The sequence below is a fragment of the Carassius carassius genome, chromosome 5 (assembly GCF_963082965.1).
Source record: "Carassius carassius chromosome 5, fCarCar2.1, whole genome shotgun sequence".
Classification (NCBI taxonomy): domain Eukaryota; kingdom Metazoa; phylum Chordata; class Actinopteri; order Cypriniformes; family Cyprinidae; genus Carassius; species Carassius carassius.
In genome coordinates this window covers 3,313,622-3,340,471 of record NC_081759.1, presented here as the reverse complement: position 1 = coordinate 3,340,471, position 26,850 = coordinate 3,313,622, and the positions used below count along the sequence as shown (strand labels likewise).

Sequence of the window (26,850 nt, the reverse complement as noted above, 5' to 3'; positions counted from 1 at the left end):
TAAATAAACAATGGCTTAATTTTTTTATTCATTTTAAATTAAAAAAAGGGATGCACCTTGAATCAGTTAAAAAAAACATTTAAATCGAGTTTGAATATAGTTAAATGTAACAATAAATTAATGTGTATATTTTTCAAAATTAAATTTACAATTCTAAAAGACTTGGAGAGCAACTTATAAAAACGTTATTCTTAATTTTGTTATAAAATATATTAAATGTAACAAATTATATATATATATATTTGTTTTTTAATTAAACAAAATGGCTTTTTATAAAGACTTTGGATGAAAGGAAATTAATTATTAATAATTTAAAAAACATTTGAAAAATGCCTTAATTTAGGTTTAAAATGTTTTTAAATGTAATGCTATTTACCCTCTTAAAATGACTGTTTTCATAGCCCTGTCTTTGTCTCTACTGAAACCTTCTGATATCTCAGTCCTACCACACAGAAGAAAGTAAAATGTACAAAAACAAACTTGCTTCCCATTTAGAAAAATATTTAATCAAGATGATTGTAATTCATCATTCATATTTTATAAAACACAACTCCCATTTCCCAACATTAAACAGGTAAACATTTTCCTCTAGCAGCAATTTACACAGCTGTAGTCTAAAAAGAACATTTCAAAAGAGCACAATTAAACACATCTTATTATCATACATTATAAGTCTGATTTCTGTTTGTAAAAGTGCTCTTGGCAGAACTGTAAAGGCATTGGCAATAAAACAAAACCCTGTGAATGATAATCAGCCCGATCCAAGCACATCAGCTGATGCTTTTATCTGCTCACTATAGCTTTAATTCAAGAAAAATATTGAAAAGAAAAGATTAAAAAGAAAAGAGAACAAAATCAAATGATGTTTAAAAGCTGGAGGAATGGCACATGTAAACAAAACGAAAACTATTAAGAGAAAGAAAAAGTAATTTCATGTAGCAATGAACAAGGTCAGCCTTTTTTTTAAACAAAGTTTTGGAAACACAATATTTAAATTCTGAAAAAAAAAAAAAAATCAAATGCAATAAAATGCCTATGAGCCCTAATGAAACTTTTGCAGTGATCCAACTCATTTAAAGTGCATTGTAGCATGAAGCTAAACTGATTTGTGTTTCTCCACGATCAGAGATCAGAGATCAGAGAACAGAAGATATGCACATTAGGGCCCTGATTGATGGATGAACCAACCTCACTTTGGAAAAAGATCTGTTGGATTTATGAATGTAAACAAAATTTAATAACGGTAAAAATTAACTTGGTTCGAGACTAACAGTAAACAGCACTTGCTTTTCAGGCACACCATCTCTAATGCTGCCAAGCAATTATGACAGACATTCATGTAAAACTAAAAATGTGCGTAAGAGAACATCATCTTGGCAAAGCCTCCAAACAGTTCAGTCCAGGACTCATCCTCAAAAGATTCTGGTACTCAGTCAGTATTAAAACGAAAGATGATTTGTGTAAGTCGGTTTCTTTGGTATCTTTGTGGCAGAGGACTTCCTCTCAACAAACTGCATCAGACCTGTGAAACAAGACAGCAGGGTAAAGGGCCTTGAAACTGAGAGAGGAACCAAATGAAGTGATATAAATGTGGATTTTGTCCCCATCTACTGGAGACGAAGGGAGCAACATGTAAATATTCCAGGGATAATTATTCAGGAGGCTTCATTATTTAAAGGGGTCATGGGATTCCCATATTCCACGTTGATATGATTCTTTAGTGTCTTAATTAAAAAGGTCTTTGGTTAAAATTGCTCAATGGTAGTGTAAAACAAAACATTTTTACCCTGTTAAAATCAGCTTTGTTCACAGCAAGCCATTTTAGTCCATGTTCCTTTAAATGCTAATGAGCTCTGCTGACCCCGCCCCTCTCTTCTTGGGGTGACGAGCAGACTGTAAACTTCAGCTGCGAAACATGCTAACTAGCATGTTATTAGGAAACACGATTTGCAAAGATGGCGGACTGATGACAGCTCACTCAGGGCGGGTCTAAGGTAAAACGCTTGTGTCAATCAACAATCGTGGGAGGGGCCTGGGTCTGGGTGACATCACACAGACAGGAATCTGAGATCCAAATGATTTAACGAGATAAAAAAGAAAAAGAAAAAAATCTGGGTGGATATTTATCATTATAGGAAGGTTGTGTACACACACTGCCAACACAAATTTCAGTTCAAACCACTTGTAAAAGTGCATTTCACATCCGATGGCCCCCTTAAAAGGGAATGAAGGGACTGGGCGGGTGATTTCAACTCATACACTGACCTGAGCTTCACGCTTCACTCTCAGGTTGACTCATTCGCTTCTTGGATTTGAGCTCAAGCAGCCAGGAGGGTGAAGAGCCGGACCTGGATTTACATTAATCACAATTATTACATTTGACATAATTCAGCTAACATTTATTTAATTCAAATCAAGGATAATTAAAGCAATAAAAACAAACATTGAAACATCACCATGAAATGAATACTTTAAAGACATATGAAATAATAGTCAAAAAACAAGGCATGCAGTAGATTGTGCACAACAGGTTTTTCTGTAAAGTTTTGATCATTTAGAACCTTTAGAAATGTATCAAATATGATACAGTAGGCTTTATAGAGTTATAAATCTGCTCAATCTTAGAGTTATAATATGCACTCATCTGACAATGAAAATGTGATTGCATCTCATTCCATAAGCAGTTTTTTATTAAAAGTTTCTGGTCACACGTACCCACTGTCCTTGGCGTCAACAGGCGGCAGCACTCTTGGGCCGAGGGCCATGTTGGGTGTGCGGGGAGAGCGTGATGGGACAGACGGAGGCGTCTGTGCTTCTGTTGGACTTTCTGTTTCTATCGCTGCACTTCTTCGCTTTAGCTGGGCCTGCGAGAGAAAGACGAGACAAACGTAGAAATTGAAGTTATACGTTAGCTGATTTATGCTGGTTTTGTTGGTTTTTTAGCATAGCCATAGACTAATATTAAAAATCCTTTACTACAAAGTAAAATAAATCATTAAAAAATCTGTTATTTTATTTTCAATTGAATATAATGTTTTAGTAATTAAATAATTTTAATTAATTACTGTTACAAAAAAGGTTGCAAACAAAATATGAGTATAAGTATAAGTAGACATGGATACCACAAACATCACAATCTTTGATATAATTCAAATCATTATATTAGAATGATTTCTGAAGAATCATGTGACACTGAAGACTGGAGTAATGATGCTGAAAATTCAGCTTTGCATCACAGCAATCAGTTACATTTTAAAATACATTCAAACAGAAAAGCCTTATTTGAAATTGTTGTGATATTTCACAATATTAATGTATTTACGGTCAAATAAATGCAGCCTTGGTAAGCAGAAAACTTTCTCTAAAACATTAAAAACTACAGCTACTCACAGCAGTGTATTTAAGATGGCTGGTTAAAATAAAGTTGCTTTGTCTGCAGAGCAGTGTGTCAGAAATAGAAACTGGGAGTGTGGTTATGTGAAGGTGTGACTGGTCTTTCATGAGTCACTGCAACACTATATTTATTACAGTCTTTTGAATTCACCAAGCCTAACCCTAACCCTAACCCCAGGTGGTTTAGTTAGTTAGGCATCCAAAACTGGACATATACCAGCAGGGACATACCATGAGGGCAGAAGGGTCCATCCCAGGAAACACAGGGACTCTCTTGGGCTGGCTTGGGGCTGGAGAGCACGTGACGTCCCGGGACGGTTCCTCTTCTGATTCAGAGTCCGCTCCATTGGAACACTGATCTTTCGCTTCTGTAACAGATCGCTTTTGTTCAATCAGTCAAAGGTTTGTAGAGTTTTTACAGTTGAGTCAGACAGATTCTGAAAGTGTAACATCATGTGACACAGAGTTACAATTCGATGTTGAATGTAAAATGATGCGATGTGTTGACCCCACCTGTGGAGTCGCAGAACCTCCAGTCGGGTTGCGTTCCCTCTGTCAGAGCGGGCAGGGCGGATCTCTGTCGGACGGCACGTGACGGTCTGGTGCGCTTTATGCTACGTTTCTTTCCCAGTTCAACCTTCGAACGGAAAACGCTGGAGTCCAACAGAGGAGCTACAGACTGATCCAGCAATACACATGCAAAAATATACACAAATACACACATTAACAGGTGCTCAGTCAGCTATATTATATTATATTATATTATATTATATTATATTATATTATATTATATTATATTATATTATATTATATTATATTATATTATATTATATTATATTATATTATATTATATTATATTATATTATATTTAAATCATTTTATTACATTAAAAAAATAACTATCTTTTCTATTATTTTAGAAGGCATAGGTATCATATAATAGATATGAATTCTATATATAATTATATGAATATTAATTCTTAAGACATTTTCCTCTGCTATCCTTATGCATTACATTATATTTACATTATATTACGGTAATAAATAATAAAAAAATCTAATAAAATCGTAACTGAATGGAGATAGACAATATGAATGGTACTGTATATAATGCATATAAATGGATAAATAAGTGAACAGTTAAAAAAATGAGTGCTGTCAAATGATTAATTGTGATTAATCACATCCAAAATAAAAGTTTTTGTTTAAATAATATATGTGTTTGTTCTGTGTATATGTATTATGCATATGTAATACACATACACACATTATATATTTTGAAAATATTTAGATGTCTGTATTTACATTAATATCATTTATATTAGAAATAAATATATTTCATATGTAAACATAACATTTTTTTTCTGAAATATATACATGCATGTGTATTTATACACAGCACACATACATATATTTTGCAAACAAAATCTTTTATTTTGGATGCGATAAATCGTGATTAATCGCTTGACAGCACTAAAAATAATGTAAATATAAACATAGCATATATAAATATAAATAAATAAAATATACAAGCACACACACACACACAAGCAGACAAGTCGAAACTGAAGTGTACCTCGAGAAGCGGTAGAGGTTGGAGCTCCTCGTGAACTGGGACGTCTGCTGTGTCTGAATCACTAGATGTATTTCGTCGTCTGGCCTGAGTCAGTCTCTGCAAGGCTTGATTGATTCTGATCTGTGTGGCGGGACTGAACAGACCAAAACATGAGATCAAGCCACATGTACAGTAACTCTACCGAGAGAGAAAGTGATGTTTGATGCTTTTCATGACCACTAAGACAGTCTGAGCAAAACTGATGTCTGATGACTGTCTGTGTAAAGGTAAATACATATAATGCAGTGTTGGGAAGAATAGTTTAAGCCAGGGTTATAGTCAATCGTAGTTAACTTAACCCATAAAAAATATTTTCTTAATCAAAATAAAATAAATGTTAAATATTAAAAAGTATTTTATTTTAGGTAGTCGCCAAATCAACATTTCTAATTTTCATTTAGTTTAAATTGATGTAGTAAAATTATAAAAAACTACAAAGACATAAAAAAAACAATAAATAGAAATAAAAAAAAAAAGAAAAAAAGAAAGAAAAAAAATCTTAACATTTAACAAAAATTTTGTTAAACCTAATTTTGAAAAAACAAAACAAAAAATAAATAAAAATAACAATTATAATATTATATCAATAACAACAAAACTAAAACTGTCAGACTACAAGCTCTACTGGATCTGTTAGTGTAACATTGCAAGTTATGTAGTTCATTTGATTAATAAAAACAAATTTTATCCAAAGTATAACAAGTGTGGATCTCATGTAGGATGACATCAACCTTGAACACATAAATGTACAGCAATAAAACTATAAAATGCTAATAATTTATATAATAATAATATATTAATAATAATAAAGCTTATATATGCTATCTAATTTCGATATGAGCATGTAGATAAAAAGCAGAATTTAACAAAATAATTTAATACAAATTTAATTTTTTTAACAGTTAATAAAAAAGTCAGTTGAGGGTTTCTTAGGAGTCTAAAGAGAGCGTTTTATTATTCCCTCATAAACACATTTGGCTGCGAGGCTGTGTACACAGAACATAAAAACACAGCAATATAGTAATTTTGTCACCTGACACTGAGGCAAATGAAAATGACTTGCTACTGGAAAAGCCACATTGCTTTGAGACACTGAAAAAGTCAGTTGCATTGTTAGTCTCAGTAGCTCCACAACTAAAAAAGACAACTGAAGGTTTATTGTTGCAATGAAAGTGATGATGAATCATGCTGTAGATATTTCTTACTCATCAGCAGTGTCGTGGTTTTCAGTTTGTTCGTCAGTTTCCCAGATTAAATTCTCTGTGTCCTGCTCTTCAACTCCTCCATCCTTCAACTGACCCTGAAGGGTTTAATGAGAGCAAGATGTCCTTCAAAACTCAGATTACAGTGAAGTCCTGCTGAAAAGACCAGCTTTATATGTAGTGTTGTGTCACCAGGCTTTTTATCAAGCTAAACCAGCTCCACTAGACCATGCTGACCAACTGACTTTATAAACAGCTTGCCACCAAACCACTGAAAAATATTACTTTTGAGGTTTAATTTATTTGTTTTTCAGTTGCAGGGTTTTTATAATTAACCAAAACTAAAGCCTAAACTAAAAAACTTTTGTTACTTGAAATAAACTTAAACTGAAATTAAGCTAACTATATAAATAAACAATATTATTTTATTTTAGATATTTGACAGGGCAACATTTCTAATTTTGATTTAGTATAATATTAATAATAATAACTAAATCATAATATAATATAATATAATACTAAATATTAATATAATCTAGAATAGTATTTCAATTATACTAAAATAGCATTGTTCAGCTTTAATTATTTATTTTGTTACTTGACATAAACTTTAACTGAAATTAAGCAAAATATATAAATAAACAAAATTATTTTATTTTGGATATTTGCCAAGGCAATATTTCTATTTCTAAATTTTGATTTAGTATAATGATGTATACAAATAATGAAAACATAATATAATACAATGTAATATAATATATATTAAATATATGACTAAATATTAATATAATATATACTAGTATCTGAATTATACTGAAATAGCATTGTTCAGCTTTAATTATTTATTTTCAGTTAGAAAATTTTGTGCCTATACTTGCAACTTAAACATGCACATTTCACTTTATAAATTCATTCAGTTTGTTTTCATCTAATATTTACATTCCAGGTTTATTGCAACTGATATATATATATATATATATATATATATATATATATATATATATATATATATATATATATATTGTAGTCTTCTTTTTTAGTAAATGATAATAACTTTATCTTAAAATAGATTTTGGACTATGAGGACAGACTTCTTAAAGTTGCAGGTTTTTTACATTTAGCTGGCAAAGAAAACAACAACCAACAAATGAGTAAAACCCTGTTTAAGAGGTAAAATGGTGAACTGAAATTGAAGCATAAACATATTTAAATCAAACTGTAGGAATAATAGTCATCCAAAAGCTAGAAATCCCATAGAATAATAAACGCCCTATTGAAGATGAATATCAATGACCAGAATAAAAGATTAAATTTAATAAAATATTTGTTCACTTGCATGTCATGTGACAGTTAACTGACATTGCAAATGTGCTGTTAAATTATCGTAATATTAATTTAAAAATCCTCAAGTATATACTTCATATCAAAGGCATTCAGCTGATGAAAAAATATATATATATATATTTTGCAGTCATTTCATTATGAACCTCATGGCATGCATGACACATTCCTGAAGTCAAACTGTTAAAGAGAAACCCCGAAGACCAAAATATTTGTAGGTCTCAGTTTTTTTATGATAGATGACGTTTCACCAAATGGCTAGAAGACATACATATTTTGAAAATGTATAATATTTCAACTGCATGTAATAGATTTGCAGTCACACTTCAGTTTGTGGACCAATTCTCACTATTTACTAACTATTAACAATGACTTTTGCCTTAGTAAACTTCCAATTTGCTGCTTATTAATAGTTAGTAAGGTAGTTGTTAAGGTTAGGATTAAAGGATCTAAAATATTGTCATGCAGAATAAGGCTTTAATATTTTATCATTACTAATAAATATAGTGATATGCATAAGCAACTAGCTAATAGTGAGAACTGGGTCCTAAACTAAAGTGTTTCTAGAATTGCATAATGCATATGACAAAATACAACTTCAAAGTGTCAACGTCAATATAAATATATAATTTATGATCAGAATCAATTCACATTTTGTTGGCAGGTATGAAAAAAACTTAGCCTATCATTTTAGTGTTAAGTGATAAGTTAAAACTCACACACACACACACACACACACACACACACACACACACACACACACACACACACACACACGCACACGCACACGCACACGCACACGTACACACGCACACACGCACGCACACGCACGCACACGCACACACACGCACACACACACACACACACACACACACACACACACACACACACACAAACACACACACACACATTACTAGTTACTAGGAAACAAAACACTTCCTCATAAACAAGCTATCTGTGAGCAGGACATTGAGTAATGTTCATTCTATAGAGACAATCCCATAAATATACAGCAAAGACTGCTGGACTACATCCTGATCTAAACACATTAATCAGAATAAACAGAGCCTCCCCTGATTCACTTCTCTTCTATACTGACACAAGGATCTTAAAGATGTTGCCTGTAATGTTTTCAGTGTTGAAGTAATGAAAACCAGGGGCAATTGTAAGATGCTTTTGGTATAAGAAACGTGTGGCAAAAAAGTCAAATTATATTGACAAAGATCAAAATAAATAACAGAGGTTGGGGACAATCATCTAAAAGAATGAATTATACTAACCCAATGTTTTTCAAATCAGAGGCAATAACAGCAATAAAAACCACAATTTTAATATCTATTAATATTACCAGAAAAAGCTTCATTTGGTAGCATTTATTGTAGCTGTCAGAAATGACACAGATAAAGTAAATGAAATAAGTTCTAAATTACTTATATTTTACTGGTTTTTAAAAATATACTCTTTTGAAATAATGTTAGATACACCGGCTGATATTTGGCATATCTTAATTATCGGCATTGGCTGGTTGCAAAAGGGGTGGAAAATTACTTACAAAAAATTACAAAACGTTTTCCAAAAAGTTCCATAAAGTACCTGAAAGTGTCAAAAATTTCTGGACAGTTTTGGAAATTATCTGGAAATGTTCCTTCCCTTTTGCCATCCTAAACAGCCAACACCTTTTTCTGTTTAGTCATTGTGTCAGAAGCGTGAATTTTATTTTTCATAACAACTAACAATTTCATCTTGCATCACAGCTAAGATTACATTTTGAATATAGTGCCTACCTTTTTAACATTCATAATTCATGCTAATGTTTAACTGAAAACCCACAGATTTATAATGTTCGATACTATTGAAATATCTAAAAAAAATCTATCCATTTCCAAACATAAATGATCTACTGTATGTGATAAAGGAAACTGTAAAAAAAAAAAAGCATAGAAATAGATGCAGAATTGCTAAAAATGCAACATTTTAAATAACAAATCTAAATAAGTTTAAATGTAAATTTGCATTTACATCGGAAAACCATGTGCATGCAAACACAGATGATGAGCTTTAATATGTGCAGTAAATAACTAGGGAAATTTAGGAGAGGACTAAATTACTGCTCTGCTGTTCTACGAGCATCATTAGAGTCATCTCATGAGTCATGCAGATTAGCATATTAGAATGATTTCTGAAGATCATGTGACACTGAAGACTGGAGTAATGATGCTTAAAATACAGCTTTGATCACAGGAATAAAATACATTTTAAATTGTAATAAAGATTTACAATATTACTGTTTTTACTGCATTTTAATTAAATAAATGCAGCCTTGGTGAGCAGAAGGGACTTGCAAAAACATTTATTTCATCTTACAGAGCCCAAATTTTATTGTTTATTTATGTAGTGCAGCGTAGTGTATGTCTATCTTAAACTGTACACACACACACACACACACACACACACACAGACATGCATGTACGTGGGATGGATGCCATTTTCACCAAGTTAATGAAATTCTGTGAGTTTTGGGTCGGTCATGACCAGTGTTGGGAAGGTTACTTTGGAAATGTAATAGGTTACAGATTACAAGTTACCTTGTTTAAAATGTAATAGTAGTGTAACTTTTTCAATTACTTTATTAAAGTAATGTAACTAATTACTTTTGAGTACTTTTTGATTACTTTTATAAATTTGTGAAAATTAAAGAATAATAAATAAAAGCATATACATCAACTTAAATACAGTTATCTAATAAGCATGTGACGTATTCTGTTTAATAAACTCCTGAAACATTGGTGTTTTTTTTAAACTGCTGTCTCTGTATATGATGATAGTTTTCTCAAAATAAGTAAAATGCACATGAAGTTACACAGAGCAGTTCTAGAAATTATGTTTATGTGCTCGTGTACTCCTATACTGAGGCAGCAGAGGTTGAAAACACTGCGAGCTTCAGTAGGCCTATGTGTAGTAAATGAAACCATGTCTTTGCCATTAATTTACAGGAGGGAAGGACTGGGAAAAAAAATTCAAAATTCAACCTCATACAAACAAATTCATGGACAATACTATTTTTTGTATGGACCTGACATAAAAAAAAGGTTTAAATCTTTAATTTGGGGACATGCAAAATAATTAAAAGTTCTCCTGAACTGCACCTTCACTTCCATTTTTCTCTTCAGTCTCTTTATTTTGCTCTGTTATCCATCTCTCTCGTGACTTTAATACTCAAGATTGAACAAAACTATACTTTACAAAACAATACTCTACAATACTACAATATCTTTATAGAAAAATCCTAATACTGTACACGAGTCATGTTTTTCCCTTACAAAAGTTAAACATGCTTGTATTAGCCTATATAAAAGTAAAATAACCTTGTTTTTTTTGCAAATGGATTTTTAAATAAATACATTTGTAAAATAATATTACATTTTTGGTTACCACAGTTAACCAATAGTAACCATTTTCTCTGGATTTATAGTTAAATATTAAAATGTTAATTTTCGTAAGGGTTGTGTTGTTGTCTGTCGTAGCTCCCCCTAAACCTATAAAAAAATCTGATTTTTTTTCAGCTAAATTACTACTGTAACATTACAACAGATAATAATGATGTCCTTTATATAGTATTTTGAGTGATGACTGATGAGCAACGTGCTGCTGCTTGATTAAATAAATAAAAAAACAAAGACAAAAAAGCATCTTTACAGATGAAACTGACCTGAAACCCTGAACAGTAGTTCTGCTTCTCTGCTCCAGCTGTGCGCTCTCTCTCTCTCTCTCCCTCTCTCTCTCTCTCTCTCTGTCTCTCTCTCTCTCTCTCTCCCTCTCTCTCTCTCTGTCTCTCTCTCTCTCCCTCTCTCTGTCTCTCTCTCTCTCCCTCTCTCTCTCTCTCTCTGTCTCTCTCTGTCTCTGTCTCTCTCTCTCTCTCTCCCTCTCTCTCTCTCTCTCTGTCTCTCTCTGTCTCTGTCTCTCTCTCTCTCTCTCCCTCTCTCTCTCTCTCTCTCTCTCTCTCTCTCGCATTGATTACTCTGAGTCTGATCCAAACCGTTTGGCGGAGGTGCGGAGAGCGCGCGAGTCATGACTAACAATTCATGACTTATTAGAGATTTAATTATCAAACGGCGGATTCGCAAATGATCGCTTTAGTACATTCGGCAGGCAATTATACAATAATGATATTAAATAGTGGGGCAAAATCGGCTGCCAGGCCACAGGGAATTGTCCCGGTTCTCCCGGTGTCCAGTCTGCGCCTGATTTCCACAGACACGCAGAATGTGCAAGTCATATATTGCATTTTTGGGGCTTAATATTCACAGACACTAGTCGATGTCATGTTTTGATTCAAGTGTACTGACCTACTTTTGATTTAGTCATCCAAAATGTGTCAGTCAGTGCAATTTGGGAAAGAAATCAGTTAAATCTGTATGTGGATGTGTGTAACTATTCAAATGTAATCCCCTTTGTAATCGTTAAAAATTTCATAAGTAACTGTAATTTAATTACTCATTTTTTCGTAGTAACTGTAACTAATTACAGTTACAATAATTTTGTAATTAAATTACGTAACGCCGTTACATGTAACTAGTTACTCCCCAACACTGGTCATGACCGATAGAAATGCATTTAGGGAAAAAAAAGATCCAAAATGAGAGGATAAGCAAATTTACGAGTGAGTTAAAACAAGTCTAGACAGCCCGAGATTGCAAATAATTCCAGAACTCTTCACATCCTGTTTAAAGTATTTGATGTGAATACACTGACACGTGTGTGTGTGTGTGTGTGTGTGCAGTGACAGGAATTGGATTTGGATACTGTCGAATAATAATAATATCTCCCTGAATCATTGCTGAAAGAAATCCAATACTTGTTGTTTCTTACTATACTTTTTAGGTGCTGATTCCAAATAAAGTACCTGTTTTACACCTTCTCACAAAATATGATGCAATTTGTAGCATTTTTGCTTTTCGTCAAAATTTAAAAGAGAAACTGCACAAAGACGTGAGACAAATTGCAACTGTTTCTTCAATTCTCAGCTCATGTTTTTTAATGCATGAATTATTCTAAAGACATTATGTCATGCTTAATCCTGATTTCAAGGTGAGAATTGAGGCCAGTGACAGAAAAATTTTATGCAAACATAACCAGTTTTACTACATCCAAAATGCTTATTTCTTTGACATTATATGGAGTATTTGAACTTATTTTTCCATGCCTTTGCAGATTAGGTTAAAGGGGGGGTACAATGGTGTTTCGTGTATTCAGAGTTGTTCACAGTGTTAAAGAGATATATTCTCATGCTAAACATGGCCAAAGTTTTAAAAAATAATTTAGAAGAATGACTGAGAATTTCTGTGCCGAAAATCTTACTTCCGGGTTGGTACAAGTTTCGGCTGGTTTTTTTTTTTTGATCGTGGATCTAATGACGTTGACAAGAGTGAAACTCCTTATATGAGCATTTCTCTGGGAAAAGCGCGCCCGCGCACACACATTGACCAGAGGAGAGTGAGACCGCGCACATCAACGCGCTTCAAAATCATCGCCAGCGCTGCATAGGATTTGTTCGAGAATGCCTAAAATAAGTGCATTTTTGGATGTGAGGGAAAGTTTACTGTGTTCAGCTTCCCCAAGAACCCAGCGTTACATGAACAGTGGATGCAGTTTGTTTTTCCAGGGCAGAAACGGAGTGTATCAAGTGCATTTGTGTGTTCTGGTCATTTGAGTGATGAATGTTTTAGAAACAAGGCCCAAGTCGACGCTAGATTTGCACATCGTTTGATATTAAAACATGGAGCCGTCCCTGTGATAAAAGACCCCATTCATGTAAGTACAATTGCATCAGATTTCTGTCTTTTGTTGGAAATCAGCACATAAGTGAATATATGTTAATGGAAACAACACGAAACATCAGTATTATAGCTCTGCTCACGGCACGCCTCCAGGAGCTCGGCTTTTTCCGGTAAGAATCGGAAAGTATTTTTCTTTTAGAAATATGATACAACTAAAGAGTTTTTGGATATATGAAGGATGTAGTACTACTCTATAGGTACTTAAGATTAACATGAGATTAGGTGAAACTGTGTATGTTATGTACCCTTTAAATTTTGAATACTTCTCTTTCTCATTAAAGCTGAACCTTTTGGCATTTGTTATTTTAGTGCAGATATATATAATTTGAAAAATCATCATTCTTATTTTGGGGAAAAATAGTAATTGTAATTGATATTTTTGCATCATCAATTTAGGCAATGTTAGGCCTTTTTTCCACAGAAAAGAATAATTTTAGTGTCAACACAAACTTTCCAAATAACATTTCTGCTTTATGCATATTTTGAGAGCATGCAGTAAAAATGGATGTTATGTAACGCACTGTTGAAGACCTGTCAAAGAAAGTGTAATGCCTTAAAGATCGGCTGATAGAGCAAGAAGCAACAGAAGAAGCGAACCGAAAACATTCAGCATAGTCTTACATTATTTGAGTTTGCCGCAGTCATGCGTTTGCGCAGCGAAAAGCGCTGCCGGCTTTGCTGAGAGAGATTTCGAAGGGATTGTCGACCACGAGTCGCAAAACTTCTCAGCGGAGAGAAGGCCCTCTCAAATCTTCCTACTTGTTCTTCATCCTCCTCTTCCTCACGCTCCTGAGCGGCCGACATCATCTCCACCGCCTCCTGCAAGGAGCGACGCATGTTGCCCACCCATCCTGACACCTGCGTCTGCGCCTCGGACAGTTTGTTACCCAAGAACTCCATCTTTCACTCAATTGACAAAATATGTTGGGAAAGTGGTGGAAATCGACTAGTTTTTGGGTAAATAAATCCCAGATACGAGTTCTAGATGGCGTTATAGCTGACATGCATTGGCATCTCTGTAAGCATCTTGATTTTTGTTCCATCACAGAAAGCACTTTAGGTTGTCGATCAATCCTTGATGGTCTTCCAGCATGTTCTTCCGCAACACACACATTTAAAGTCAATCAATTCTCCAGTTGATCTCCTCCGGTGAAATCTTCTTTTTCAGATGCGGTAGAAACACAAATCTGAGAATACAATCTTCTGACATCCAGATATTAAAGTCTCGTAAGCTTCCTCTTGTGCAATTCTCGCAGATCCCAATGGAAAAACATAGCAGCACTCCGGCAAGCCCACCGCTTACGCCTGACACGCTGCAGGTACGAACAGGTACCGGAAACAGACACAGCCCTTGAATGAGTGACAACATCCCAGCGCAGAGAAACAGAGAGAGAGAGAAAGGGGGAAGGGATGAAAGAAGATCAAGGACATTTATGTGACACTGCATTTGAAATACAGAGAGAAAAAACAGGAAAAAGTTTTATGTGGGAACCTTTCTGTATCCCTGAACTGTGGAAGAGCAATGCTAAACCACAAAACCCTTATGCAAACCACTGTTGGATCAGGTGCTTTATACTTGACTGTGCATTAGTTTGACTATTTGTCATGACTAACAGGCAGTGTTTGTCTAATATGAGCCATATATAGCGTGAGTGGCTGTAATAAACTCTCCTTGGCCAGCTGTTACGTTTAGAGTAAGTATAGGTTTAACTGGAGGACATTTATTCCACACTAAATAATCATACAGGATAAAAAACTATGTAGTATCCATTGTAAGTATGAAATAATTATGGGAAGGATATTGCATGAATTGGCTTTCACAATGCATTCTGCGATAGATGGATGGATGGATGGATGGATGGATGGATGGGCCGCTCAGGAGCGTGAGAAAGAGAAGGATGAAGAACAAGTGGGAAGGTTTGAGTGTGGAGTGGAATGGATGGATGGATGGATGGATGGATAGATAGATAGATAGATAGATAGATAGATAGATAGATAGATAGATAGATAGATAGATAGATAGATAGATAGATAGATAGATAGATTTTCCCCATCACAATAAAATGTTATCATATTTTTATATTTTGTTAAATTACATTTCTTTAATTACATATTAAAAAAATTAATATTAAATGTTTCAGAGACTTTTTAAAAATCTTACACCGCATGCATTTAAAAGGCATGTATATCTTTACACTTCCATTGCCACATTTAACCACCTAGCAATGGCATAGAAGCTAAAAAACTTAAATATGAACTGATTCTATGTCAACTTCAAGCACTTGGAAGCATGAAAACAACAACAACAACAACAACAACAACAACAACAAAAAGTTACAAATATAACAAGAATGTTTGTGAAAACTCCTGAGCATAAAATCCTCTGCCTGGTTTAAGTGTTTTTTAAACTTAATGACACTTTTGGTTAAGTAAAGCACTGGTTTACTTACTAGGCATTTGCTAGTAATTTACTAGTTACTTGAGAAAAGTAATCTTATTATGGAGCTAACTCACAATAGTTGCAGTACATACTGTATCATGACTCTAGGTAAGTTGAACACTGTTGAACACATATATATTTTATATTAAAATATTACAAGTTTTACCATATTTCAGCCTTTTCAGAAACTTTCTATTTTTATTGAACCTTATGTCTTGCATGTGAACAACTGAGAAGGTTGTGTTTTACAATATTGGACTAATAGACAAAAATACTAGATTTATTATTAATAGATGTAATATATTTGGGAAGGTTTTTTAACTTTTAAATTTATTTATTTTATATTATAAATGTTTATATGCATATATATCAAAACTTGTGATGCTGACATTTATACCACTCTCTTAAGAAAATGTAAACAGTATTTTTATGAACTTAATTTCATTAAATACCCTCCAAGCCAACATTCAGATGGATGCTGAGAAGATGCTTCAGTGAACAAAAGTATAAACCAGAGAAATCCCACATATGCACAGATAGTTTTTCTGATGTAAACACACAAAGAACCAAGAAAGTCTTAATCTGTAGATCTACAAATTTAATCAGTAGTTCACATGAAAATATGGAACCCATTATAATATATATTATAATATATTCATTCAAATGATTCTACATCATTGCAAATTTGCTATTTCTGTTTACCGGTAAAACATTTTGGAGTTTAACTGTAGGATAATATAACCCCCCCCCCCCCCCCCCCTTTTTTTTCTCTGCTTTGCTTTGCATATGAAAGTGAACATCCAAACCAACAGGGCTTTGCAAATCATTTACATGAAGATCGGTGCAGAGAAAATTCCTGTCTTGCCCCAAAACTTTTCACAGGAATCAAGCTGTGGTGCTCACTAAACTAAAATATATAGCACACTTAGACTTTGATCAAATCCAGTGTGTCCTCAGCTGAAAGCACTGTAATGTTAAAGCAGTGATTACACTGGTGCTCATGTCATCAGAATATTGTAAATTATGCAATTCTGATCATAATTACAGTAACCATAATCACAGTTAAATATATGGAGCACTGTGGTTTTAATTGCACTTTACAGGTAAGTATACTGTACAATTGAATTGCATTTCTGCCACTCGGATAAACAAGAACCAAGGACTAGTTTGCATTTGGATCAGCAAATAAAAACAGCAGCAACAAACAAGCCTACTGAATTTGAATCAGACAATTTGTTTTGCTGTTGCCAAGAAAATAGAGACGAAATGCCTGTAAAAAATATATACAATTAAATTAAATGCATGCATTTAGCAGACACTTTTATTCAAACCGACTTACAGTGCATTCAGGCTATCAATTTTTACCTATCATGTGTTCCCGGGGAATCGAACCCCCAACCTTGCGCTTCATAGTGCAATGCTCTACCACTTGAGCTACAGGAACACATATATAACTATTTAATATAACATATATAAATTTACAAATATATATATATATATATATTATTTTACCTAATTTTTAATCTAAATAATGGCAAGGAGTACATAAACACAACTGAAGAGGTTTGCCCATGTTATGTAGCTATACTTATTAAAACAATATAATATAAATTTAATCTGGATTAATTGCACAGTAATCAGACATATCAGATTGGTGTACATGTAATCAATGCCAATGTTTGTGCAGTCGATAGGTGTTGTTTGAAAATGCCACAGGCCTGACTCAAGGACAAGTGTCATGTAAGAATAAACACATCTATATACACACACACCCAACACAAAGCCGCATCGCCTGCAGTGACATCACTCTGTGCCGTCATAAGACACCAATGGGAAATTCCAACATGACACGATCAATGGAAACAAAGGCCCTGCCCTGAGGACGTGGATCAACCCTACCAGAGCAACCCTTTCATCTCGAACCCTGACTGTGAGCTCAGCTCTGTTGAACATTGTATTTCACACTGTTAAGAGCCCTTAAAAAAAAAATGTGGGACTGGTGAAATGTTTACAACAACATCATATTTTAGTGATTAATATTTTGATTGCAAAGTCTTTCAGTAGATCTGGTTACCTTTGAATGGCTGGTTATAAAGGCAGGTGTTGTTTGCCCACATAATGTATCTAATGACTAGCAGGGGTAAATTGCTAAAGCTAACCAGCTAGTAACCCCCATTGGCTGCTGTGTGCATTAAACTACTGAAATCCAAAAAGGCCAAAATTGTTGAGTGTGTTTAACTAGTGTTTACAACCAGCTGAGATTAGAGGGGCCTGTTTTCATTCAAATTTAAATATACTTTATATAACTGTTTCTGATTGCATGAGCTGTGTTTGAAATGCAGATAATTGCACACCTATGACTGCACATTATATATATAAAGGTGCCAAGTTGCTACATTGATTTAGTCAGGCTAATAGACAAAATATTTTTTTAATCAATTTATGAATGTAAATATTTCCAAATGTTTTTTTAACATCATAATTATATACTCTATATTACATTATTTTACATTGATATTTTATATATTATTATTTAAAAAAATTATACGATCAAATATTTCATATTATTTGTATATATTTTATATTAAGTGTATATTTTATATAAAATATTTCATTGAATATTTTAATATACTTTTTATATTAAGATGGGCCGTACTATGTTTGCTCTGATTATTATTAATCATAAATGTAAATATTTTGATATATAGTTTTAAACTTTTATATTTTTATTACATCATTTTTATGTATTTCTTCCGATATATTTTATATTATTTTTTATATATTTTTATATAATATTAAGATTTGAACATAAATACACAGATTATTATTAATAAATGTAGATTCTTCCAACATTATTTTTAACTTTATATTTTTAAGATGTGCCTCTAATGTAAAGTTGCTTATTGTTTTATTAAAAACAAATATACATTACAGTGGAAATCTATAACTGTATTGCAATATTTGACTAAGCACCACTGGTCTTACCTCATCTGTTTCTGGCTCCAGAAGGTCCCCTGGTTTGGACTCAGCCTCAAATAAATATGTGTGCGTTCTGATTTCTGTAGAGTTGAGTGGACTGGAAGCTTCAGGTTCAAATCCGATCAGATCATGCACAGACACCCGATCTCCGCTTGGTTCTTGGGGTCCAGGATGACTGGACTTTATTTCTTGCTGTAGACTGTGGTCGGGAGCAGCAGGAGTTTCTCTGGATGGAGACGGAGTCGAGGAACGTCTCGCCCTAGTTCCCCATCTTCGGGGTTTCACTGAAAAGTCATCGTAAGTCACTTGTGCAAGTCGAGGCAAGACGTCAGCGAGCTGGACGGAGGAGACCAGAGTCTGTGACGCCGCCGACTCCTCCACGTCAAAAGATATCAAATCATAACTCGTAGGAACTTCCTCTCGTAATCTCTCTGCTGCTTCACACGTTTCCATCTTCATCTCATGTTCTCGTACCTGTCTCCGTTTTTCTTCTTCTTTCTGTCTTTCAAACTCTTGAGTTCTTCTTCTCTCTTCTTCTATCTCTTTTTCTTTCTTTAGTCTCTCTATTTCTCGTTCTTGTCTCAGTCTTTCCTCCTCTTTCTGTCTTTGAATTCTTTGTCTCTCTTCTTCCATTTCTTTTTCTTTCCTTATTCTCTCTAATTCTCGTTCTTTTCTCAATCTCTCCTCCTCTTTCTGTCTTTCAATCTCTTGAGTTCTTCTTCTCTCTTCCATCTCTTTTTCTTTCCTTATTCTGTCTAATTCTTGTTCTTTTCTCAATCTTTCCTCTTCTTTCTGTCTCGCCAATTCCTGAATTCTTTTCCTCTCTTCTTCTATCTCTTTTTCTTTCCTCATTCTCTCTAATTCTTGTTCTTTTCTCAATCTTTCCTCTTCTTTCTGTCTCGCCAATTCCTGAATTCTTTTCCTCTCTTCTTCTATCTCTTTTTCTTTCCTCATTCTCTCTAATTCTTGTTCTTTTCTCAATCTTTGCTCTTCTTTCTGTCTCTCCAATTCCTGAATTCTTCTCCTTTCTTCTTCCATCTCTTTTTCTCTTCTTATTCTGTCTAATTCTCGCTCTTTTCTCAATCTTTCCTCTTCTTTCTGTCTCTCCAATTCCTGAATTCTTCTCCTCTCTTCTTCCATCTCTTTTTCTCTTCTTATTCTCTCTAATTCTTGTTCTTTTCTCAATCTTTCCTCTTCTCTCTGTCTCTCCAATTCCTGAATTCTTCTTCTCTCTTCTTCCATCTCTTTTTCTTTCTTTAGTCTCTCTCTTTCTCTTTCCTGTCTCAGTCTTTCTTCTTCTCTCTGTCTCTCCTCTTCCATTCGTTTTTTTTCTTCAATTTCTCTCTCTTTATGCAGTCTCTCTAATTCTCGTTCTTTTCTCCATCTTTCCTCTTCTTTCTGTCTCTCCAATTCCTGAATTCTTCTCCTCTCTTCTTCCATCTCTTTTTCTTTCTTTAGTTTCTCTCTTTCTCTTTCCTGTCTCAATCTTTCCTCTTCTTTCAGTCTCTCTTGTTCCATATGTTTTCTTTCCTCCATTTCTCTTTGTTTCTTTAACCTCTCTTCTTTTTCTCGTTCTTGTCTGAGTCTTTCCTCCTCTCTCTTTCTCTCCAACTCCTGAATTCTTCTCCTCTCTTCTTCCTTTTCTCTCTCTTTCATGATTCTTTCTTCTTCTCTCAGTCTCTCTTTTTCTTCTTCAATCCTTCTCTTCTCCTCAATCTGCCTCTCCTTCTCTTTTTCGGCCTGTCTCCTCTTCTCCTCCTCTTTTCTTTCTTCTTCAATTCTTCTCTTTCGTTCTTCTTCTTGCTTTCTCCTTTCGTCCATCTGTCTTTGCTTTTCCTCTTCCTGTTTTCTCTCTTCCTGTCTCTCTGTTTCTCTTGCCTTCCTCTCCTTCTCCAAAAGTCTTACCCGCTGTTGTCTTTCTTTCTCTAACTGCTCATCTTTGCTCTGTTTTTCTTCTTCTTCCCTTCTCTTTGTCTCCACATCTAGGCTCATCCCAACCCTTTGGTAAACAGGAACAGGGACACAGTCCTCCTCTTCATCTTCATGGTCTTCCTCTTCTTCTACACGCTCCACACTAGCAGCAGAGTTCTTGATTTCTGCAGTATTTACAGGCACCTTCTCTGTCGCTGTAGGTTTTTCAGATGATCTCTCATTTGGAGTCTCATCTGAGGTGCTTAGTTTCTTCACAAATGGTGGACTGCAAATGTAAGAATTTTGAAATATGTTAGAGTTTTGAAAATAAGGACAACATAAAGCTAGAAACATATATAAGTATACATACTTAACATTCCTGCCAATATTTCCATTGGCCCCACCATAAAATAATTAAAATGTATATGTTTGCTAAGAATAATATTTATATTTGTCATTAAATGTTTGTTTTTTTGTTACTGCCACAGTAGGCCAATGCAAAAAGAATATTTGCAACAAATTACTCAGCTACACTATTCATAAAAACACTGTTTTCTGATAATGATTGCATAAATCATAATTGATTGGTTTATACTGATGTTTTGAAGACTATAACAAATCCCTTTTGCAATTTTTAACAAAATCAGTTAGTCAGCTAGATAACATTATCTTGGTGACAAATCAGCAAAATTGACAAAAATCAAATGTTTAGGTTAGAATCTAAGGATTCTAAAGAAAAATGTTGATGTTAGGCAACTACATAAATAAAGAAAGAACATTTTGTCACATATTAAACTGAAACATATTTTAATATGTCGCAACTATTCAGAGTTTGTTTTTTCTTTTTACAAATCTGCTGAATGAATGGCTCATTGACTTATTCGCTTGTTTTATTCCTGAATGATTCAACGCTATTTTGAACGAATCCTCTGAATGAATAGCTCATTGACTCATTCACATGTTCCGTTCCTTAATGATTCAGCACTTTTATCAATGATTCCACTGAAGGAATGACCCATTGTCTCACTTGCTTGTTTCATTCCTGAATGATTCTGTGCTTTTTTGAACGAATCCACAATATGATTGGCATTGACTCGCTCCCTTGTTTCGTTTCAGAATGATACAAGCTTTTTCAAACAAATCACGATTCACTCACTCGCTCGCTGAAGGAATGACTCATTGACTCGCTTGCATGTTTCCTTCATAAATGAATAAGAATGAATGAATAAAAACTGTCATGATGTTTGTGAAGCTGTTTCTTCTGGATCAACGACTTGATTTGATCCCCATTGTGATTGTAGGCTACGTGTCAAATAATTAGTCATAACAGATATAGCTGAAGCAGAACCATAGCTCAAACGTTTTCTAATATGATTGAAATACAAGTATCGAGAGAGAGATGAAAAGAGATGAAAATTAAACAGAAACCTTTTCGGAGCACCAGTGGATGGCAAGCGCGTCCTTGGTGCATCCAAGCTCAGATTCTGGATTCTCTGTTTAATGTCAACAGATATTTCAGCAGCTGGATTGTCTCTTTTGTTGAAAGTGTCCCTGCACTGAGTTGCTGTAGATCGATCAAAGAGAAGGCTGATCCGTCTCTTAATGCTGCCTCCGCTGACATCCTCGTCTCCCATCTCTCCTGTATCCACCGGAAGCTTCGAAGGCTTAGACTCAGAAGGAGAATGTGGTGGCCACTCTTTCTCCGTCTTGCTGGTTTCAGCATCTCTCCTCACCTCCTTCTCGGGTTGAGACATTGACTCGAACTTGGAGGTCAGCTCAACGGAGAGACGATTTCGAGGCGGCCAGCATCGTGAAGATACTTTGACATCTGCTTCAGTCTTGGCTGCCTCTCCTCGGTCCTTCTGCGTGAGAATCTTTTTATCCTGAGAACCCAAAGATTTAGCTCTGCTCCTGGGCTGAACGTTCTTCAAATCTTCAGCAGTCACAGCAGGCTTTGAGTTTGGACCAGTTTGGTTATTAGAACCAGGACTCTTAGTGGGTTCTGGTTTAGGCTTAGCCAACAAGTCAGGTTTTGGGCTGAGTGGGATGGATTTAGGAGCTGCAATTTTATTAGACCCATTTACTGTGCCATTTGAGCCTGGTTTTTGGTATTCTGATAGATTTGGACCACCAGCACCAGGTTTTTTGGTATCCAAAAGCGCTTCAGAAGAGGCGGCTCGATGGAGCTCTCTGCTATAGGCCCGGATTGGGCGGACGGTGGCGTTCCTTTGCAGAGCAAATGGTTTAGGCATGAGGTGGGGTTTTGGGCGCAACGCTGGCTTTCCAGTGTCTCCAGGGAGTGCAGAAGCTGAAACTGAAGGTTTGTCTGGGTTGATGAGCGATTGGCCCATTTCCCTTGTGGTTGCCTCCACCCATGCAGCCATGACTACACACTGCACCTGGATGGGGAAACAAAAGAGAAACACCCCTGTGGGATCTCAGTGGTATTAACATACATCTTTGGGATGTTACCATAAACATGCTTGGAAAAGATTGACATGTTTGAATAAAGAAGAAGAAAAAAAATCACAATATAAAATAATTACAAAAAGCATATAAATAACATAAAATACTTAAGATATATTCTCTTATCAAATCTTTTCTCATCATTCATTGTATTAATTTATCACTGGTTGAGTTGAGAAACTCTGAAAACTTGTGTCAGTGTTTTATGCATGCAAATGTGTCTGCAAAGGAAAAAAAAACAAAACACTGTGATTAGATTTTTCAAATAAAACAGCTTGAGTAAGTTACTGTTTTAGTCTTCAAAGCTTCGTGCTAAATTCAGTGCGTTACTTGATGTTTCTTCGTAATTATTTGTAAAATTTACTAGCAATTTCTGATTGAAAATTGTTCCATCACCAATTATTTTTCAATGTCAGTGTAAGTAAGTATTACAGTTTAGCAAAATGCATTATTAACTTTTACCCATTTAAAACTTATGGACTGTTTTTTTATTCATCTTGAGGAATTTTCAAGTAGGCCTATATCTTAAAAAGCTAATATATATATTTTAATAAAAACTAAAAATTAACACCTATGAAAATTTTAGGCAAGTGTGAATAGCAGTCATGAAAATCTGAGGGTAAATGTGAGTCAGATTGCTAGGCTTTGGTCTGGCACTTTTCAAATGAAGTGCCATTGCATTTATTTTCTTTTTTTATGGTGACATATTCTTACCTCTTAAAGCAACCTAAAAACGCCCACACATTGTGCTGATCACTTCAGTGGTTAGCAAGACAACAAGGAATCCTCTAAGCATCAATATGAATGCAGTATAAGTGAGATAAGGAAAGTGTTACGTGATATCCATGAAGTAGTCAAATGTTTTTGGATGGTTTAATCCATTCTAGAAAGATTTGTTTCAATGTTCTAAGTCAGCTCTTCTGATTTAGATCACTAAGTAAATAAATAGTCACATAGTGGACACTTTTAGGCATCATGAAGCATTTTCACTTTCAGTACAGACAGAAAAAGTTGTTATGGCCTGTTAGTTGTTACATTGCAACTTCCGTGCAACTGCTACGCAGCTAATGGAGATCTCTAAAGGTATATTGAAACTTTTTGGTGGAGACAGAATGAATGAATCCATGAACACTTCAAAGCAGCTATAAACATATTAATACAGTGCTCTCTGGGAAAGACAAAAAAAAGGCCAATCCAGTTGGTTGAGCTCTCTGAGTCCATGCTACTCTGGTTGGGCTAGATTTTTAAGTTTCTCCATCCAACATGAGTTACTCAAACAAGAAACGACTAGACGTTTGACTGCAGGCTATTTATACACACCCTGCATGACCCACCAAAAGTGACCAGCATCACTTTCACCTGATGTGTGACTCTGATATCAGCAGTCTGCATGCAGATACAAATACCATCACATGGAGAAATTACTCATTTGCAACCAGTCATACACTAGCCTGAAATTAACTGAAGCAATCCGAATGTTGACATTTTGAAACCGTTGCCCATGTTCTCTTATTATTGAGCAAAACTCATAGTGCAAAACAAGTTAGAGCCTGGCTTGTTGTGAGAGCTTTGAAGAAATCCCTTCCCCAGACTGCAAACAAAGTTAGGCAAAGCTTTGTTAACTTCCTGTACTTTCTGACTTCCATTGGGCACAAATGCTTCAGGCGAAGACACTGAAACATTATCCATGGGTGAAAAAATGCTCACATTTTGGCTGGGTGTAAATTGGTCTTCGTTCAACAAACCGGTCCAACAGCAAGCCAGTATTGTCAGATGAGAAATAGCAAGACAAAATGTGTTATACTTAAAATATATCACAATACCTATAGCTGACAGCCAGCAGTTATCAGACAATCCCTTATCGGTATTTACTGCAGTTGCTGCCAAAGCAGCATTTCTATGCAAGATATTGAAAATGATAGCTTAATTACTTGAAAAACCTCAGAACAACTAAAATAATTAGATTATTAAAATGCGTACTGTCTTTTTTCTGCTTACTGAGATCCAATCCTTTTGACCTGGGATGGTCAAAGGACAAAGCTAATATTCAAAGGAAGTAAGTTTACAGCAAGTAAGTAGACCTGCAGAGCTTTCTCTCACCAGGAACATATGCAAATTATTATGCACAAATTTACATGCTGTGCTTGTAACATGGCCAGTGCGTGTCTGGAGAGGAGCAATATAACCTCCTTTTGTTCATCAGCCGGGTTTATTTATTTAACCTCGTTTCTGTCATGCTTCTCTGAATTTACACAGTTAAATTTCACAATAACCTACACGTTAGAAACTTTACTACCCATGACATTATATAATTTATTAGTTAATCAATTAAATGCACGAATCAAATATATATAATAAGGATACATATATTAATGTAAATGAACTATTAAAGTTAAGCATTATATAATGTTATCGACTTGTTAATAAGGCTTTTACATACATAAAAAGCAAAAAGTGGGGAAACAGAAAAAAAGAAACGCTTATATAACAGGAGCACAGTAATCTTCACCTGTTGGTTTGTAATAAGTAACTTATGAATAAGTGCCTCTTACAATAAACCTGTATAAAGCTGTAGAATTCCCAGCTGTGGGAAAAAAAACACTTTTTTTCAGTTTAGACCGGAGGTACTATTAAGTATATACAGAATGATTAACAAAATAAATATTACAACCGAAATAAGTATAGGCTACAGTTTATTTACATCAGAGAGTAAATGAATGATGCCATTGGCATATTAAATACACAGATAAACAAGTTAAAATAATGTTAATTTACCTTTATAGTGATATTATTATTCCATAAGATTGTATAAATAGATTCAAAGCTCAAACACAGGTCTGCGTCTTTTTGGATTGTAGGAGTGCAGCTCAAACTTTAAAGAAAAGAGGGCGGGTCGCAAATGTATGAATCCTACGATGGCGACTGTTTATCTCATGAATATTAATTTTATGTTCTCTGATAAGGGGAGTGTCAGCTCCTAGTTAATATTCATAAGACTTCGGCAGATCCTGATTCGTTTATTTGATAACTTTTTTTTGCCCTTTGTCCAATCATCAAGCAGCCTGGCGAACGTCACGGTACGTAATTAATATTCATGAGCCAGGCTTGGAAGGGCGAGTCCTGCCAGCAGCACGCGCAGCGGCGGTCTCGAGGTGTTGCGCGCCACTCCTCTTATAAACGTGCGCAGCCTTCAACCGGAAAAACCAGTTAAGCTGAATGGAAGGAGAAAGACACGGGGTGTGTAGAAAACACTGTATGAGATGGGAGACACACAGATATAGGTACATTTTCCATAATAAACTATTCAATGAAGATGCGTTGGAACTAATTAGGTTGGCATGGATATTTGTTAAGGGATAGTTCACCCCAAAATTAAAATTCTGTCATTAATTACTCACCCTCATGTCGTTCTAAACCTGTAAGACCTTCGTTCATCTTCGGAACACAAATTACGATATTTTTTATGAAATCCGAGAGCTCTCTGACCCTCTATAGACAGCAAGGTAACTACCACGGTCAAGGCAAAGAAATGTATAAAGGACATTGTTAAAATGGTCCATGTGACATCAGTAGTTCAACCATAACTTTAAGAAGCTACAAGATTATTTTTGTGCAAAAAGAAAACTAAAAATAACAATCACATCAACGTTCTCTTCTGGGACAGTCT

General features: G+C 34.7%; 1 protein-coding gene across 1 annotated transcript; it reads right to left on the bottom strand.

Annotated features, from left to right (window-relative positions):
- Positions 1 to 883: 883 nt before the first annotated feature.
- LOC132140625 (trichohyalin-like) lies at positions 884 to 26,054 on the bottom strand. The gene is made up of 10 exons (XM_059549457.1): positions 25,959 to 26,054; positions 22,146 to 23,116; positions 18,813 to 21,003; positions 6,213 to 6,307; positions 4,969 to 5,101; positions 3,907 to 4,072; positions 3,625 to 3,761; positions 2,716 to 2,864; positions 2,266 to 2,348; positions 884 to 1,522 (listed from the first exon to the last, which is right to left on the bottom strand). Exons 2-9 carry the CDS (start codon positions 23,099 to 23,101, stop codon positions 2,273 to 2,275), a joined length of 3,903 nt encoding a protein of 1,300 aa, XP_059405440.1. The 5' UTR covers positions 23,102 to 23,116; positions 25,959 to 26,054; the 3' UTR covers positions 884 to 1,522; positions 2,266 to 2,272.
- Between the last annotated feature and the right edge of the window lie 796 nt (positions 26,055 to 26,850).